The 18,096-nt window shown below is 32.3% G+C and overlaps 1 protein-coding gene across 9 annotated transcripts in view; it reads left to right on the plus strand.

The window, feature by feature from the left end:
• The window catches only part of drpr (multiple EGF like domains draper), a 40,426-nt gene extending 27,750 nt beyond the window's left edge, over positions 1–12,676 (plus strand). For 5 of the 9 annotated variants that reach the window (XM_036364283.2, XM_036364281.2, XM_070111762.1 and 2 more), the window contains 10 exons: positions 1,079–1,210; positions 4,109–4,355; positions 4,525–5,564; positions 7,335–7,541; positions 7,602–7,934; positions 8,874–9,041; positions 9,102–9,398; positions 9,469–9,624; positions 9,767–9,838; positions 11,729–12,676. In XM_036364283.2, the coding sequence (XP_036220176.2) occupies positions 1,079–1,210; positions 4,109–4,355; positions 4,525–5,564; positions 7,335–7,541; positions 7,602–7,934; positions 8,874–9,041; positions 9,102–9,398; positions 9,469–9,624; positions 9,767–9,838; positions 11,729–12,051 (2,975 nt within the window). In that variant the 3' untranslated portion in view covers positions 12,052–12,676. The remainder of the gene's footprint in view (positions 1–1,078; positions 1,211–4,108; positions 4,356–4,524; positions 5,565–7,334; positions 7,542–7,601; positions 7,935–8,873; positions 9,042–9,101; positions 9,399–9,468; positions 9,625–9,766; positions 9,839–11,728) is intronic. The other 4 variants (XM_014247589.3, XM_014247590.3, XM_070111764.1 and 1 more) reach the window with 4 other exon arrangements.
• Positions 12,677–18,096: the final 5,420 nt, after the last annotated feature.

Here is an 18,096-nt window from a genome sequence, read left to right on the forward strand (position 1 = left end):
TCCAAGACTATGCAAATGGTTCCAAACGGTTTTCTGGCTTATTTTTAGTTCCTCAGCAATTAAGCAAGTGCTCACGTGACGTTCTGTTTCCACCATTTCCATGATTTTATCGCAATTTTCGACGGCAGGCCTCCCGACGCGTGGTGCATCTTTGACATTGAAATTACCGGAACGGAATCTAGCAAACCACTTTTGTGCTACATGGTCGTTTACAGCATCGGGCCCATAAAATAAATTAATTTTTTCAGCCGCTTTGGCTGCTTTTTCGCCTTGATCGAAGAAAAATTGTAAAATATAGCGAATTTTCTTTTTGTTGGTGTCCATCTTTGACGAGCGCTCACAACGTACTGAGTCAATCAATCGAAAGCCCGCAATCAACATGCTTTTGTATTAGTTTGCATTAAAAAATTTTAAATTGTCGATGAATTAACATTAGTGATAGTATTTAGGTTATCGATAGTTATTTCAAGCGAGTCTTTCTTATTCTCTATTTTTTTTATTTTTTATTTTTTTGTTGTTCCTTAATAGACATTGATGTTTGGCGATGAATATGTCATTAATGGAAAAATTATATAGACCACCAGAGAATTTCCTACAAGACTATGAGCTTTGCAATTAAAACAGATTTTTTTCATTGTGTTAGAAAATTCAAAAGAAACAAACAAAATTTCCTTAAAATAGTCAAACTTCAACCGTTAATATCTCCTCAAGGGTTAGGTTTACGAAAAAATCGTAGAAGATCATTTTAAAGAGCATTCAATTTCCTACAAAATATATAGAACGAAATATGTATGATTCAAGTAGTTAGAAGCGAGATATGAATTTTTTCGATCTGATAAAAAGGAAATAATATAAAAACGTTACGCGGAGGTCCTCCACTTAAAATCAATAGCTCATACTTGGAGAGCCTTTCTTAGAGGTGTCTATCAACCACTTTTACACTTTCCCTAATACATATGTATATATATTAGAATGGATAAAAAAATTAATGTTTTTTTCGCTTTGTACTCATATATATATTATATAATCAAACCATTACCTTTTATAAATTACTTATTAATAACTTTTACTCTTTCAGATGGTTATACTGAAAACCCGAACGGCGATGGCTGTATACCGAAGTGTACACACGACTGCGAACATGGCAAATGTATCGCACCGGAGAAGTGCAAATGCGAACAAGGCTGGGGTGGCGATACCTGCGATTTAAGTTCGTTAAATTTGTTTTTTAATTATATTACTAACAAAATGTTTGTATTACATAAGCGTGATTCTACTATTTTTGGGCGGTATTTTTTCCTGTGCTACCTGAAAATCACTATAAAAAATATAAATATGCAATACCGGCTTCGCTAATGCAAAAATTTAATTTCTCAAATAAATAACACCGGCAAATTTTTTCGTCGGCCATCAATTTTTCTTCGAAAGTAAATTAAAATATAAAAAATTTTTGTGCAGTTCATGTTAGAGTGGTTTATGAAATACAAAAGTTAATATTTTCTTAATGTCAATGAAAAATACTTGATGCGAAATATAACTAACATTTAGTATTTAATGGTAAAATATTAAATTTAGATTAAAAAAAAATTTATAATGTTAATTTTATGTGTAATATAAATAACATTACTTTTAACAGCTCTTTAGCTTAAAATGTGTTGATCGCAAATTTTATGCCCTAGAAAAACTATACACATGTTTTTTTTCTAAAAAAAAAAGTCGCTTCGAAATACGAATTGAAAGCGAAAAAAAATTTGCTAAGTTATTTATAAGGAAAATTTAATTTTTGATTGAGCTAGACAATACAAAAAACCTTTTACGTGGTATCAGATTTCTAGGTGGCACAGAGAAAAAAATGAATCACCCTAATATTACATATGCTGAAAACTACACCATAGACGCATGAAACTTTCAATTTTCAAATAAACTACGTAAAAATGTACAAGTTGTCAATCAGATTGATGCTACTGGATTAAGCTATATTGTTGTGGTAATACGTAACTATTTTAATTAAATATTTTCGAGATTGCTTATTAAAAAACACTCAAAAATGGTGAAAATTAGCTACGTCTTTGGTGCGTACGTGTAGCATCAGCGTATGTATACGACGCTACGGTAGTGCCAATTAAGTGCAACTACTGATTTTTCTTGAAATACACTCTTTAATAAGGTTTCGAAAACACTATACGATGTTCATGTAGAATTCTCTAAAAAAAATTTTAATTATTTTTATATTAATAAATATGTATAAATTGCACTAAATTGACATGACGTAGCGCTACTGATATAAATAAGCGTTTATATGTAAGGTTTTTGTTCATTTCTGCTTATTGTTGCTTTTGAAAGTTTGGTTGTTCAATTGTTTTTGCTTTTTTGTATTTTTTTGTTGTAATATTTATTTGCTATTTTTTGCTTTGAATGTTCACAGCACGTTTGTTTGTGTTTTCGCACGATTTTTTTGTTTCTTTGTATGTAGCTATGTATATATAGGTATGATTGGACCCTAGGCTCGATGTATATTTTTCATTTTTTTTTATGGAGTACGTTTGTATATTTTTTGCCTTCGATTAAAATTTTGTGTATCAACAATTGATACAATTTGTATTTGATTTTAATTAACTATCCCTACAACTAAATAAATAACTTATTGCCTATTAATAAAAATTTTACTTGTTGTTGACAACTTTTATATTTTTTTTTCGTAATTTTCTAAAAATACTACTTACTTGTATAATATTAGAAATTGTATTCTCCATGCAAGAAAACAGTTGTAGTATTTTTTTTTTTTTGCTAAAAAAATCATTCGATGTTGTTTCCCCTATATATGCTACAATCTTTTATAAATAATTCTAAAACAAGTAATTTTCAAATTTCGAAAAGTAGAAAATATAATTGCATAAATTTGTTCTAGCGTTTGCTTTAGTCGATTAATCGAAATACTACATTTTTTGAAAGACCTTTTGTACTCAGAAACTGCTATTTAATGTTGTGTTAAAAACAACTAAAAACGTTAACTTCAATTGCACCGAATCTGCAATACCCCTCACAAATACAAAAGATTCCTTACAAGAACTTGAGTTTGATCGATCAGTTGGGAACAGATATTAATTATTTGTAAGCCAATGTTATGCATAATATACGATACATTATACCTATACCATATACATTAGGGTGCTTTTAATGTTTTATCAATTTAAAATAAAAATGGGGTCGCTATTTGAGTTAAGCAACAGGGCTTATGCTTGGTGAGAATTTTTATACCCTGAACAATATTGTCCAAAAGAACCCTACAATTTTCGAAGAAATTTTTCTGATTGGACCACTGTGGCATAAACTGCTATACAAACTGGACGTTTAAAATCAAGTTCTTGTATCGAAAACTTTTTTATTTGACAAAATATCTTCACAAAATTCGGCATGAATTATTGTGCAAGGCAGCACTATAATTTTCGAATATCTTGTTCATATCGGACCACTATTGGTAACAGCTGTCATACAAACTGATTGATAAAATCAAGTTCTCGTATGTACATTTTTTTATGTTTTTTTTTTGTTTTTGTGTCTGTAATTTAAGGTCAACATTTTTTCTTGTTTTAACATTAAATAGACACATTTGCAAAATAAAAAATATTTTTGAAGCACCCTAATATACATATCACTTTCTGATCACGACAAACGTGCTGAAAATTACTTTGATTTGAAAATAATTATTTATTGTGCAAGAGCTTTCGCTTATATCATATTTTATATCTTTCTCACTTTTAATTACTACTTTTGCCATTTTTATTTAACGCAAGCGTAGAACACCTCCCACTCACTTACCTATACACAGACAGCAGACCAGTATAAACCGCTAACGTAATCCTTTGAAAAAACTAATAATCCTTTTTCCCTGCTAATGTCTCCACAAATGCTTCGCTTTACGTGCGTAAATCTAAAAATGTAACTGTGTGGCAATACTAATACCAAAATAGCTAACGGTCTATCCCCCTGCCATCGAACAGCACTGTGCATTATAATGAAAATGAGCTAAAAGCAACGAAAGCAAAATAGCAAAATGTGTTTTTTTTTTCGTATGCACATAAATAATCGAACGATAATTCCAATACAGATTGTCCAGCGGGTTATTGGGGACGTGATTGCAGCAAGCAGTGCGACTGCTTAAATAATGCCACCTGTGACCCGGCTACCGGCGAATGCGAGTGCGCCAAAGGATATCAGGGTGAGAAGTGTGGCGACACATGTCCGCCAGATCATTACGGTGCCAAGTGTATGGAGGAGTGTCGCTGTGAGAATGGCGGCAGCTGTCATCACATTTCGGGCGAATGCAGTTGTGCACCCGGTTATACGGGGCCATTGTAAGTTTGCACGGGTTTTGGCTTACTAACGCTAGTTTATAAAATTCCGCTGGCCATATATATTTTACATGTATATACTACTGTATGGCTAGCCTAGTTCTCCACCCAACTTATTTTATATTGTTCTTTTGTTTTTCGTTTTGTTTTCGTGTCTTCATGCCACATCAAGATGTGAGAGTTTATGTCCAGACGGCAAACACGGCGTGCAGTGCAAACAAGATTGTCGCTGTCAGAATGACGGCACATGCGATCCGCGCAGTGGCGCTTGCCTGTGTCCGCCCGGTTGGACGGGTGACGTTTGCGCCAATAAATGTCCGATTGGTTTCTATGGCGCACAGTGTAAGGAGCAATGCGAATGTTTCAAAGGTGGACCGTGTCATCACATCAGCGGCCGCTGTGAATGCCCACCTGGCTATTTGGGTGAGCTGTGCTACGACGAGTGTCCGCTCAACACTTACGGTTTGAATTGTACGGAGAAATGCAAGTGTCAGAATGATGGCGCGTGCGATAAGGCGACAGGCGCTTGTGAATGTGCGCCCGGCTGGAAAGGCGATGATTGCAGCGAACGCATTTGCACATTCGACAAGTACGGCGACGATTGTAATAAGACGTGTGATTGTGATGCGCTCAACACGCACTATTGTCATCCGGTGACGGGCAAGTGTTACTGCCAGAATGGCTGGAGCGGCGCACAATGTAATCGACCTTGTCCGTTCCTGAAGTATGGACCGAGCTGTGAATTGAATTGTGAGTGTGCGAATTCGGCGCGTTGTTCGCCCGTTAATGGCACGTGTATATGCGCGCCAGGCTATCAGGGTGAGCGTTGCGAGGAGCGTTGTCCGGAGGGACGTTACGGACAGGATTGCGCACAGAAATGCGATTGTCGGAATGGCGCTTTGTGCTCACATGAGACGGGTCAATGCAGCTGCACCGCCGGTTGGCGCAACATCAAATGCGATCGTCCGTGCGATCTGAATTATTATGGTGAAAATTGTAAATTCAAGTGTAATTGCTATAATAATGCCGGCTGTAATCCACAAAATGGCACTTGCACTTGCGCCCCCGGTTGGATGGGTGAGAAGTGCGATCAGAAATGTGAGCCGTTCACCTTTGGTCTCGGCTGTGAGTTGCAATGCGAATGTGATGTGAATAATACGATCGCCTGTGATTCTGCGAGCGGGAAGTGTGTCTGCAAGCAGGGTTGGGGAGGTAGGTTTTCCTGAAGTGGGTGGGTGGGTGGTTTGTCGGAGCAGCTGCATCGTCTAAACTATGTTGATACACATATACATTCATACATATCCCCCATATAAAGCCATTAATCCATACACGCCGTCATCAGTAGACACTCTTTCATACTACAAACGCATCGTTAGAAACTTTATTTGAATTGTGACCATAGTATTGACTTAAAATTTTGAATTACATTATGACTTCATTTTTAATATTTCTCATTCAAAAACTAACATGAAATGCTGTTGATAAGTCTGTTCAAAATAGACGCTTTCAAATTCGATTTCAAAACAATTTTTTATATACATATTTTTTTGAAATAGTACTTAAAATTTGAAATTATGAAAAATCATATAATTGCAGTTTGAATAAAATGAGAAGCATTACATTTTTTTTTAAACAAAAAATCTTGTATTAATTTCTAAAAAAATTAATTTCCTAAAAAAATGTTTTTTTCTAATATTTTAATTTATAAAAAAAATGTATATAAAATGTAATTAATAGCAATTGAATTAATTTTTTTTCAAAATTTTCAAAAACGGTTTTTCGAATCTATATTTTTTAAATTTTAAAATTTAAAGTCATAGAATTTTATATAACTTAAGTTTCAAGAAAAAATTTGGTATTACACAATTTTTTTGTATACCAAAAATCCTTATTACTTTTTTTTTAATATTTCAAATTTAAATTGTTAATTTTATGAAAAAACTTTTTTGAATTCATCAAATTGTAATTAAATATTTTTTAAAAAATGTTTCAAATACATATATTATAATAATAATAATATATTATTTAAATAATAAATTATTTTAATAATACATACATATATTATTTTAATAATACATACAATTGGAAATTATAAAAAATTATATAACTCAAAATAAAACAAAAAAGTATTACACATTTTTTATACTAAAAATCATGTATTAGATTTTTTTTTTTAAATTTTATTTAAATATTACATATTTTTATATAAAAATTTCATAATCTACAAAACAGTTTTTTTCGAGTTTTAAAACATTGTTTATAATTTAATATTTATTTTGTATTAAAACTATATCAGAAATCTTCATAAAACAACTTAGAGTAACTACACGAAGCAATATAGTAAAAAAATAAAAAGTTAAAGAATTGAAATAATATTTAACAAATTTTTTTAAATAAAAAAGATATAAATTAAAAAAAAATTCGAAATATTTTTTTTATATTTAATAAATTTTTATAAATAAAAAAGATATAAATTAAAAAAAATTCGAAATTTTTTTATATATTTAATAAATTTTTAATTTTTAAGAACTTTCTTCAACATGTCATATAAAATTTTTAACAATACCTTAAATATTTGGCTATATAAATTAGATATTTATAGAATTTTGTAGAAGGCAATTTTTTAGAAATTATTTTGTTAAACAAACATATTCAAACTAATTAACAAATTAGGATATACTAACCTCATATTTATCGAAGCACATTTTTCACTCAAAAGCATGAACATTCCTACACAATTCCTCTCCCCTCTACAAATTCACGCATAAACACAAAACAACACACACATACATAAAATAACACACTTTTTTATAACGGTTAATTTCAATTATGGTATTTCTCTTTTTTTATCCATAACTTTCGTTCCATTACGTTGCTGTATTTATTGTTCGTACGTTTTCGTTGCGTTGCATTGTTTACGTTTACGTTAACTTTGTTTTTGTGGGCAAAAATATTTTGCGACCAAAAATTATGCATAAAAAGGTGTACATTGCGAAACCAATTGTCCCGTTGGCTATTATGGTGAAAATTGTGATCAAGTTTGCAGATGCCTGAACAACTCTTCCTGCGATCCCGATACTGGACGTTGTATTTGTGCGGCTGGCTGGACTGGCATTGACTGTTCAGAGCCGTGTCCGCATGGCTTCTTCGGCGTTGGCTGTAAGGAACACTGTCCCGATTCGGCGCAAAGTAAGTGAAATCTTATCTTTTCCACAAAATTCATAAATTATAATCGTTTTCACTTGCCAGATAATACCAGCTGCGATCACATTACCGGTGAGATTGTCTGCCGTCCCGGCTATATTGGTTTGACCTGTAAGCATCCCTGTCCGAACGGTTACTATGGTCCTGGCTGTAAGAATAAATGTCATTGTGAAAATGGCGGCGAGTGTAATCACGTATCCGGCCAATGCTTGTGCTTGCCGGGTTGGACTGGCGCCAATTGTAACATTTCTTGTCCGGATGAATACTACGGTCCCAATTGTGCACAACACTGTCGTTGCCAAAATGGTGGCACTTGTCGCAAGAATGATGGTTTCTGTGTTTGTCCAGCCGGCTGGATGGGTACACGTTGTGAAGAAGGTAAGACCACGCCGCATCGAAATCGATTTTGTTTGCAGTTGTTAGTGTTCAACAATCTGATTATTAGAAATTATTTCCGATTCTATCTTGTTCCTCATTTCCACTAACTTCAAAACGAAATTATATATAAAATTTGGAATTCTGTATTCCGAATATTTTGATATCCGAAAATCTAAATGAAAAACTCCTATATTCAGATATTCGAATATAATATTTGGATATACGGATATCAGATCAACTAACAGCAAATAAAAAATAGGCAATAGAGAATGCTAATAGGCGTCGGCAATATTGGGAGTTCACAGCAAAAAAAAACTTTGATTACACTGAAACTATAATATCCTTCACGTATGCATTTTTTTAGGCAAAAAAGAGTATAAAAAGATATTTGTTTTCATTTTGATCGATTAGTTTGAAAGCCAGCTATATGCTATAGTGGTCCGATCTGAACAATTTGTTCGAAGATTGTTGCTTTGGCTTGGATAATGCATGCCAAATTTCCTGAAGATATCACGTCAAAGATATCACGTCAAATAAAAAAGTTTTCCATTGATTTTAAGTGATAAGTTTGTATGACAGATATGTGCTATAGTGGACAAATGAGCAGTTTCCATGGGAGAAAAGGACGTGTGCAAAATTTTAGATCGATATCTCACCCTGAGAGACTTGCTCGCATATATACAAAAAGAAAAAAGGACAGCTCATCACGCTGATTATTTATATGATATATATATTTCATAGGGTCTTCGACTTATAAACTTCGTGGATATAAATAAAATTAATGGAATAACCGTACTAACCGGTTTTTATACGGTTAAACGAATAATCCGTATTGAAGTCCATACATTGAAAAATACGTATACTTATCACAATTTGTTGACTGAAATAAAAACTCTCGTTGCTCAAACTTATATTTATTTCTACTTTTACACTTTACAGTCTGTCCCGAAGGTTTCTACGGCAAACACTGCATCACTCAATGCGAATGTCCATCACAGAACTTCGTCTGCCACATTGCTGTCGGCTGTGTTTGCCGCAAGGGTTATACCGGCGACAATTGTGATAGGCTGTTGGCGGAAGAACGCATACAAGAGGCACAGGCGGGATGTGAGTATACAGTATGCTTTCATTAAACAATTCTAAATGGCTATTATTTGAATTTTACAGCCAATCGTTCAGCCGTCATCTGGGGTTCATTCATATTCCTCATTTTATGCGGCATAATTATGGCACTGGTATTCTATTATCGTCGTCGTGTCTCGAATTTGAAAACTGAAATCCAACATGTGCAGTATATAAGCGATCCAAGCCAGAATAGGGTAGGTCGGCATAATTTCGATAATCCCGTTTACGGTTTCCCAGAGCAACAGCAACAACAACGCTTACTCAACAAGATGCGCCCACATATCAATAATTTGGGGCGATGTGATTTATACAATTATAACTCAAATTCCAGCACCGGATGTGCGTATTAAATAAAAATAAGTGTATGTTGTTGTAATAATTTATAGTATTTTCTCTCCTTACTTTTCAGCTGCTTCGTATTCTGGCAACATTTCCGATGATAAGTTTGTCAAGAATTTTAATGCCGATCTCACCAATCCGAATATAGATTATGCGTATGAAGATCCCTTGAAAGTGGAGCATGTTTACGATGAAATCAAGCAGAAAGAGGGTTACAATAATCCCGGTAAGTATTTTTCTGTTCGATTTTTCATCACATATCTACATATTTGAATGCATTTGTAATTTCATCAATTTTAACACGCAAAAAACGCAAACGCCAATTTAATGCGAAACACACATACATGCATATGTATGTGCTTACTTAGTCAAAGTCTATTGCAAGAAACTATTTCCTGAGGGTAAGAAAACGAATTCAAGCCAACTATATGTGATCTGGTGTGCGTATATACCTACATATATATCGTCCATTTTTCCTATAGTTTTTTGTATATTCTTAGAAATTTGGTTATTGTTCGTTCTATAGTATGTTTTTATGTTTACTCGTTGACACTTTTACTAGCACGTTAATAGTGTATATTGTAATTCAACAAATTCATTATATGGTGGATTAAACAGGCGAAGTACCCACAAAAAAAAAACAAAAACAAAGTAGAAAAACAAAATCGTTTTTATTTGAGGGATTTATTATCATATCAGCAGCACAAAAACCGGAAGTACAAGGATAAAGCAACGATCAAAAAAGCAAAACCAATGAAAAAAGAAAACATGTGAAATTCGGTTTCACCGAAGCTTTAATACCCGTTACAAGTACAACAGATTCCTTACAAGTACTGCATTTTGATTCGTCAATTTGTATGTCAGTTGTCATAAAGTTGTCTGATCTGAACAATTTCTTCAGAGAGTGTACTGTTGCCTCGTACAATAATTTTGTATACCTAATTTCGTGGAGATATTTTGTCAACTAAAAAATTGTCCACAGTTTTGAAACTACACACACTAAAATTAATTTTTTGGAGCAAAAAAAATGTTGAGAGCAGGTCCTCTTAGGTCCTCACAGAACTGAAAGAGTTTTTTGATATAACATATCTTGCCATCTGATCAAATTAGACCCGGACCGACAAATAAAAAAACTACATTTAGCCTTCAGAGTCGTCAGCGACTCTTTTTTTTCGACTCATTTTCACTTCATTGGAGCGCCATTATGCCACAATGCCATTTTCATAAACCCACGTCTCGTCAACAGTAATTATGCGTTGTGTGAATGTAGAGTCCTTGGCAAGAGTTGGCAAGCAATTTTTTGCGACATCTATTCGATCGTGCCTCCATTGACACCCTTGTTACCCAAAATATTAACCAAAATGAGTTGAGTCGTTCCATAAGAAATCTGGGCGTGGTAAAGCCCGATTTTATGCTTGATAGAAGTAGATCTATTAAAATTTTTTACTAAAAATTTATAAAACTTGAACATTTCTGTATTCTTAAGACCATGCGCTAAATTTTTGTTTGAAGTAGTTATTGAAATTATGCACTTGTTGTGTTTTTGTGGGCGTGGTAATATTTCCATTACGTTTAGTTACGGAATCCCTTACTTTGTATCAGCTTAAAACTTCTTCCAAATTTTATCAAGATACTGTTTCCGAGTAACGTGAGTCATACAGACAGCTTAACCAATATTAAAAATTGTGTATATATCTATCTCTAATATATATAATATAAAAAGGAATCGCTGTCTTCTATTTGCTTCGAAGTTAACAAAGTTTTATTTTTTTACACATTAGGGTGGACGAAGAAAAACTTAAGAAAAACTTTACTTTTTGTTTGCTTACATACCGTGAAAATACCATGAGAATTTGTTCAATTATTATTGTATAGTGAAAATTACAAAATTATTCTTATAGGAAATTTAACACTCAACAAGAAAGGTCCGATGTGTTTTTCTGCTCAACCCACTCGTTCAAAAGTTATTCGTGGTCAAAGTCCAACCTTAAATCGTAAAATATAATTTTTACATATTTTTGTATTATTTCACAAAGTAATGCCTCAACATCAGGCCTACCCTAATATGCATACATATATGTCATTTTATACACTAATCTCAACTCTAGAACACTATATTCAACTCTCATGTTAATTTCCAGTCCTTTTTCGCAACAACTTCAACGCTTTAGATAGCACCGCTTACTTGCTTCGTTTAAATATTCCCACGCATTGTTCTTTAAATACTTGTACATCTCAAATAACTTTGTTTTGTTAATTGTTTAGTGTCTTATTTAATTATCTTTATTGCAAAATGAAATATATAAATAAATATTAACTCATATTCTTAGATGAGTACGACCACTTGGATTACTCGCGGCCGAGTACGTCGCAGAAGACGCACTATCATCGCATGAACGACACGACGCTCAATATAAATCGCGACGAAGAGAAACCGAACAACTTCAAAGCAATGGACCAACTGTTAGAGAAGCCAAACGCTGCAAATGGCAATGCACTGACGGCATTCGAGGAAGCGCCAGAAGAAGAAGAAGCCTCAACGTCTCTGGCAGCACTTACCAAGCAATATCTGGCAAGTGCTGAGGATACGACAAGTGATAGCATTTGCGATAATGCATCGACTGCCTCACCCAGTTCCAGTCAAGCTATATAAATATGTTCATCGGGAGCAATTTTTGTGCATACATACAGACATATATATATATAAATATTTTTTAAATGCGTTCAATTATATTTGCTAAGCAGTTTTGTAGAAATATGCAATTTATGCAGCGTGAACTCTAAAAATTCGTCAAATTGCTCGGGTTTGCGAACGAAATTTTTTTAAAATTATTTTTTATATGAAATAGCTGCAAGCAATACATATTATGCAATAATTAATTTCTGCAAGAATTTTGGTGATTTTTACTGTTTTTATTATTATTTTTTTATCATATTCAGCGCTTGCCTTGTTGTTGTGTCAACATACAACTTTTTTTTTTTGGCGATTTCTAGAGTTCACGCTCAGGATATGCAAGAGTCACGCTCTCATATTTTTATGCAGCGCCACACGTTTTCATGAGTATAGGTGTGAATCACGACGCGTGTCATACATATTTATACATATGTAGATATTTTCAATTTGTCTATTATTTATTCACTTGTATATTTATGTATTTGGAACTGATGAGTATATTATTACACCTATATATTTGTATATTTCTATGCTCGAATAATATTTGTATATTTTTAAAGCTTTTATTTCTAATATAAATTCATTTAAAGCAGCGAAAAACTAATTAGCGAAATATTTATAATTTGAGACGGCAGATTATTAAAAAAAAATTTTAGTTAATTTTTTGTTTTAAACAATATTATTTTAATTGTTTTTATATTTTTTAATCAATAATTAATAACGTTTTAAATTTATTTACGATTTTGTTTAAATATTTTATTATATATTTGTTTGTGTATTTTACAATTTTTTTTTAGTTCTTATTTTAATATTTTTTTTTTTGTATTTTTTACGAAAATAATCAATATTATTTTTTTATATATTTTAATCAATACTATTTGAATTTTTTATTTCTTTCAACTTGATTTTTCTTTATTTTTTAATTTTTTATTTCTTTCAAATTGATTTTTCTTTATTTTTTAATTTTTTTAAATTTTTTTAGTTTATTAGATATATATTATATACTAATATTTTTTTATTTACGTTTTTTTTTTAATATTTTTTTGTATTTATATTTATTTTATATTTTACAATTTTTTTTAGTTCTTATATTTAAAAAAAAAATATATATTTTTTGTTAATATTTTATTTGTTATTTTATAATTTTTTATTGTTTATATTTTTTTGTTTTCGTTTATATTATTTTTTAGTAATTATTTTTACCATTTTTAATTTAAGAATCAAAACAGACTTTTGCATGTTTCAAAGTTAAGGCGTATGTATGGTCGCATCGGTATCTGTTGTGTGATTGCTATTTTTATAATTAGTGATAGTGTGTTGTTTTAGATACATACATACATATATTATCGTCGCATATACATGCCCATAAAATTATGATATTTACACAATTTAATGCAATTACATTTCTAAAAGAAAACTTATACAAAAGCTTGTAGAGTTCAAAATGTAAAAATTTTTCGGAAAAAATTATAAATAATAAAAAAGATTTTTCAAGAGCCGGCAAAAATTTCAATAAAGTTCAAAATTAGATAAATTGAAAAAAAACTAAATCAAGAAAAATTGTTATTGTACGCAAAATTATATAAATTTAAACTAATTAAAAAAGTTAAAATTTTTTTAATAAATAAAAATTATAATGAAAAAAAAATTCACAATTTGGAAACTATTATCATGCCTAGAAACAAACCAAAATATGAATAAAATAGAATTCCAAATTTGAAAAACTTGGAATATTTTTTAAAAACAAGCAACTTGAAAAATAATTATGCCGACATTAAATAAAAATAATCGAAAGACATATAAAATGTTTGCTTTTTAGGCATCCAAATCGAAACACTTTGCTCAATTTTTTGAAACGAAACGCAATAATTATAAAAATTAATATACTTACTTGTACTGTAAACACAAATACATACATAAATGTTGTCAGTTATATAACGAGTACCTCTTCCCAATAAAAAGCAAAAAGAAAATATATATAAACAATTATATAGTGTAATGTATACATAAAGTATTTAAATGAAATATAATACCACATATCTTTCAAAATTAAAAATTATATACAAGTGCATATAAGGAAACATACATACCTATGTAAATACATACGTACGCAAATTAATGAGTGAGAAGCAGCAATAATTGAAACTAGATATTCAAAAATTTTCGAACAGTTTTGTGCAAAAAAAATTAAAAAAAAAATTAAAAGAAATTTACGAAAATAAAAATTGAATAGCAACAAAAGGAACCAAACGAAACTTCAAACAATACAATTACAAAATATTCGGCATAGAAAACATAAAACTCTTGCAATCAGGTTTAAAGTATTAAAAATCTAATTGAAATTTAAATATTAGGGTGTTAAATAAAAAAATATATACATTATATTAAAATTGATAAAAATTACAAATATACATATACAAAAAAACATACATATGTTAAACATTTCCAACAACTTCTTTTTTATTTTTTATGAATGTGAGCAATATTTTGTAAAATTTTTAAACCCCTAGTATAAGATTTACAAAGTAAAAAAAAATCATAATAATTTTCATGCGCCAAATTTTAAAAATAAACTTATATTTAGTAATTGTTTGTAAGGTATATACACTTCTATATGTTAAAAAATTAAGTTATTTCATACCTATAAATATAATTTAGAAAAACAAAAAATCATTCGAGTGAGAAGCAATAAGAAAATGCAAAGCATATTACATAATTTACAATTCATAAGAAGAAGAAGAAGCATATAAAACCAGCAATCAGCACTTTGGTGTGAATATTAAACAACATTTAGCAGCCATATTGCAGCATTTTCAAATTGAAGCCCTGTGGCGCCCACTATATTTTCTATATATAAAATATATTATATAAATATATATTTTGTGTGCGAAATAATTGTGTTTATTACGAATTACTAGTACTCGTAGATACATATTGTACAATAGAGAATATGTTTATTGTAAATTAATAAATATTTTTAAACAAAAACAATTTTATGTAATTGTTTGTAGTTAAAACTCGTTGCAGATTTTTTTTGTTCTTCGAAAAATAAAAATAAAAAGAAAACACGTTAACTGTGACTGCACCAAAGCTCTTCACAAATAAAAGAAATTTCCAGCCCGATCAGTTTGTATGGCAGCTGTACGCTCCAATGATCCGATTTGAACAAAATGTTCGGATATTATAGTGTTGCCTTGAATAATAATCTGTGCAAAATTTCTAGTTAATATGTTGTCAAATAAAATACTTTTCCATATAAAGAATTTATTTGAATCGCTCAGTTTGTATGACGGCCATATGCTATGGTAGTCCGAGCTGAACAAATTCTTCGGAATTACACCGTTGTCTTGAACAATAATCTGTGCAACATTTTTGGAAGATATCTTGGCAATTAAAAAAGCTTTCCATATAAGAACTTCATTTTGAACGCGATTAGTTTATATGACAACTATATGCTACAGTGGTTCTATATCGGCGTTTCCAGCAAATAAGCAGCTTCTTGAGGAGAAAAAAATGTGAGCGAAATTTCAGATCGATATCTCAAAAACTGAGAAACTAGTTCACTTATATACGAACGAACAGACTGCATATACTTTTAAATACTGCCAACGTTTCCTTCTGGGCATTACAAAAGTCGTGGCAAACTTAAAATACTCTATTCAGGTTATAAAAATTTGGATACAAAATTTCAAACAAGTAGAAATGTGGTTTCATAGACTTTAATAAACTAGATTTAGAATTGGTTCGATTTTGAAAATGTTTCGTATACCAAGTTTAACTTAATTCCGTAAGTCCCTTATACCAAAGTCGTCTCTTTAACTTTGTCGGTTGCCGACATAAGATACCTTTATGATTATACAAGTTGCCGTTAATATTTGGTGGACTAAAATTATGGATATAACATCAAAGTCTTCTGGATTTACACTGTGATCGCCTCTCTTCTTTTTCTTTCGAAACACTAAGAATATTCAATTCTGAACAATAAAGCAGCGAGCTTTAGCGAACTATTCTGATACTATTATTTTTCGCAAGTATTACGAGAAGTACTTAGTGAACTAAGGAAAAACGGTAGTTTTGGAAAAACTACGATTAATTTCCCGAAATTCCCTTTTAGCTAAATACGCGTGACCCCGCGATGTTCCGACTTTTTTTTGACGTGTAACTTTTTCTCGAGGCTGCAAAAAAGCAGGTAGTCGTAGATATATACACACACAAAATGGTGTGCATCATATGTTGGCTTTTAGGCTGTCTTTTTCGGAGCAGCGACGCCGGCTGAAGTCCATTGTTTCGACTACTTTTTTGGTCTTAGTAGTGTGCTAGTGGATTCTTGTTTCATCATGAGATGAAGGAGAAACTTCGTATTGCGCTTTGACAACGAGCATCACCGACGTGAAGTGGTCTCGCCGCAGCTCCTACTGCCCGGAGAGAGCATACGCGGCAATAGCTTTCTTTGGCCCAATATTGCAAGATATGACTTATGTGGTCTTTTGAGATGTCTTCTGTATCAATTAGTATATAGTACATCTTCAATCGGCGGTCTGCCAATACGAGATGCTGGACTTAAGTTAAGTTATTCTCCATGGTAGCTGATTTCGGAGTTCTTAGTCATAACTCATCAAGTAACAGCATTTCAATTCGTTAAACAAATTTTTGACTATCTGCATCGAAAAAGAAGAGTCACTGTATACCTACCGATATTGGTATGGTGGCCATTTACAGAAAAGAAATACGCGATTAGAAGTATAGAAAGTATATAAAGAGCAGCCAGTATTTTCATCAGTGGAACTCTCAGAACAACGCTAAGCCAGGCACTAAACGTAATTATACACTTACTGCCAACAGACCTGTTTTGCAAACAAATGGCAGCGAAGTCAGCTCTGAGACTGAGCGAATCCTCCCTCCTATTCGCCAGAGACAAAGGGCGTTCCATGATACTTAGGAAGTTCTCGTTTCTTCCCATAACCACGGATTTTCGAAATCCTCGAGCTGAATCTAAATCCGGTCCCCAATATTGCCTTCTCCTCCAGAGAAGGTTGGGAAAGGCGCGTAATGGACATGAAAGTAGGGATAAGCTTCTATACGGATGGCTCCAAACTAGATAACCGAGTAGGCGGCGGTGTCTTCTCAGCTAAACTAGATATCAAAATCGCCTTTGGCAAGCGGAGGTCACCACAAATAAAAAAAGTACAAGAAGTACTGACAAGAAGTGTGATCACAACAATAAATATATTTATATATATACAGGCAGCCAGAATGGAACATAAGCCGCACATGCCGACTTTTAAAATTCAAACGGAATGATATAAGAACTCTAGTAGGAGTACTAACAGGCCAATGTCTAATACGCAGACATGCAAGTAGACTTGGTACGCTATATTGACTATTGCAGAAGCTGTCAGGAGGTAGAAGAGGAGGAGACCATTAAACATCTGCTATGCGATTGCACAGCTCTATATACGAAAAGAATCGCAGCCATCGGTCGAGGGTTTCTCAACAACGTCTCGGATGTTGCACGGATAAAACTGGTCTTACTGATGAAGTTCATCAGAAGTACGGGGTGGTTCAGAGAGGAGCCAATAGAGTGAGGGGACCTTAGTACCGGTGGTATCACAATGGTCTTCCTAAAGGTCTAGGTGTGTCGAAAAACAGCCACTTTACATACCTACCTATGCCTACCGAAAACAAGAATCGAAACACCGACCGATATAGCTCTTTTTTCAAATTTCTCAACTCCGGGCACACTCAAGCTTACACACACGGTCAAATAAACTATGAGACTGATTCGGTTGACAACAGTCTATTACAGTACTCATCAAAATCAACCCTGCAGACATTTTCTTAATGCAGGATCTTTTAGCTGGTAGCCGCCTCTCACGATGACCAGACATTCCTCACTTTAGAATTCGGTATTAATAATAGCTCGCAACGCATTTGCAAATAATTTTATAACACTCTGCGTCCCATAAATTACCACCGTGGTAAAATGAAAGCACATCGTATATTGATTTTGAATTGTTATGATAA

This window comes from Bactrocera oleae, chromosome 6, assembly GCF_042242935.1.
Source record: "Bactrocera oleae isolate idBacOlea1 chromosome 6, idBacOlea1, whole genome shotgun sequence".
Classification (NCBI taxonomy): domain Eukaryota; kingdom Metazoa; phylum Arthropoda; class Insecta; order Diptera; family Tephritidae; genus Bactrocera; species Bactrocera oleae.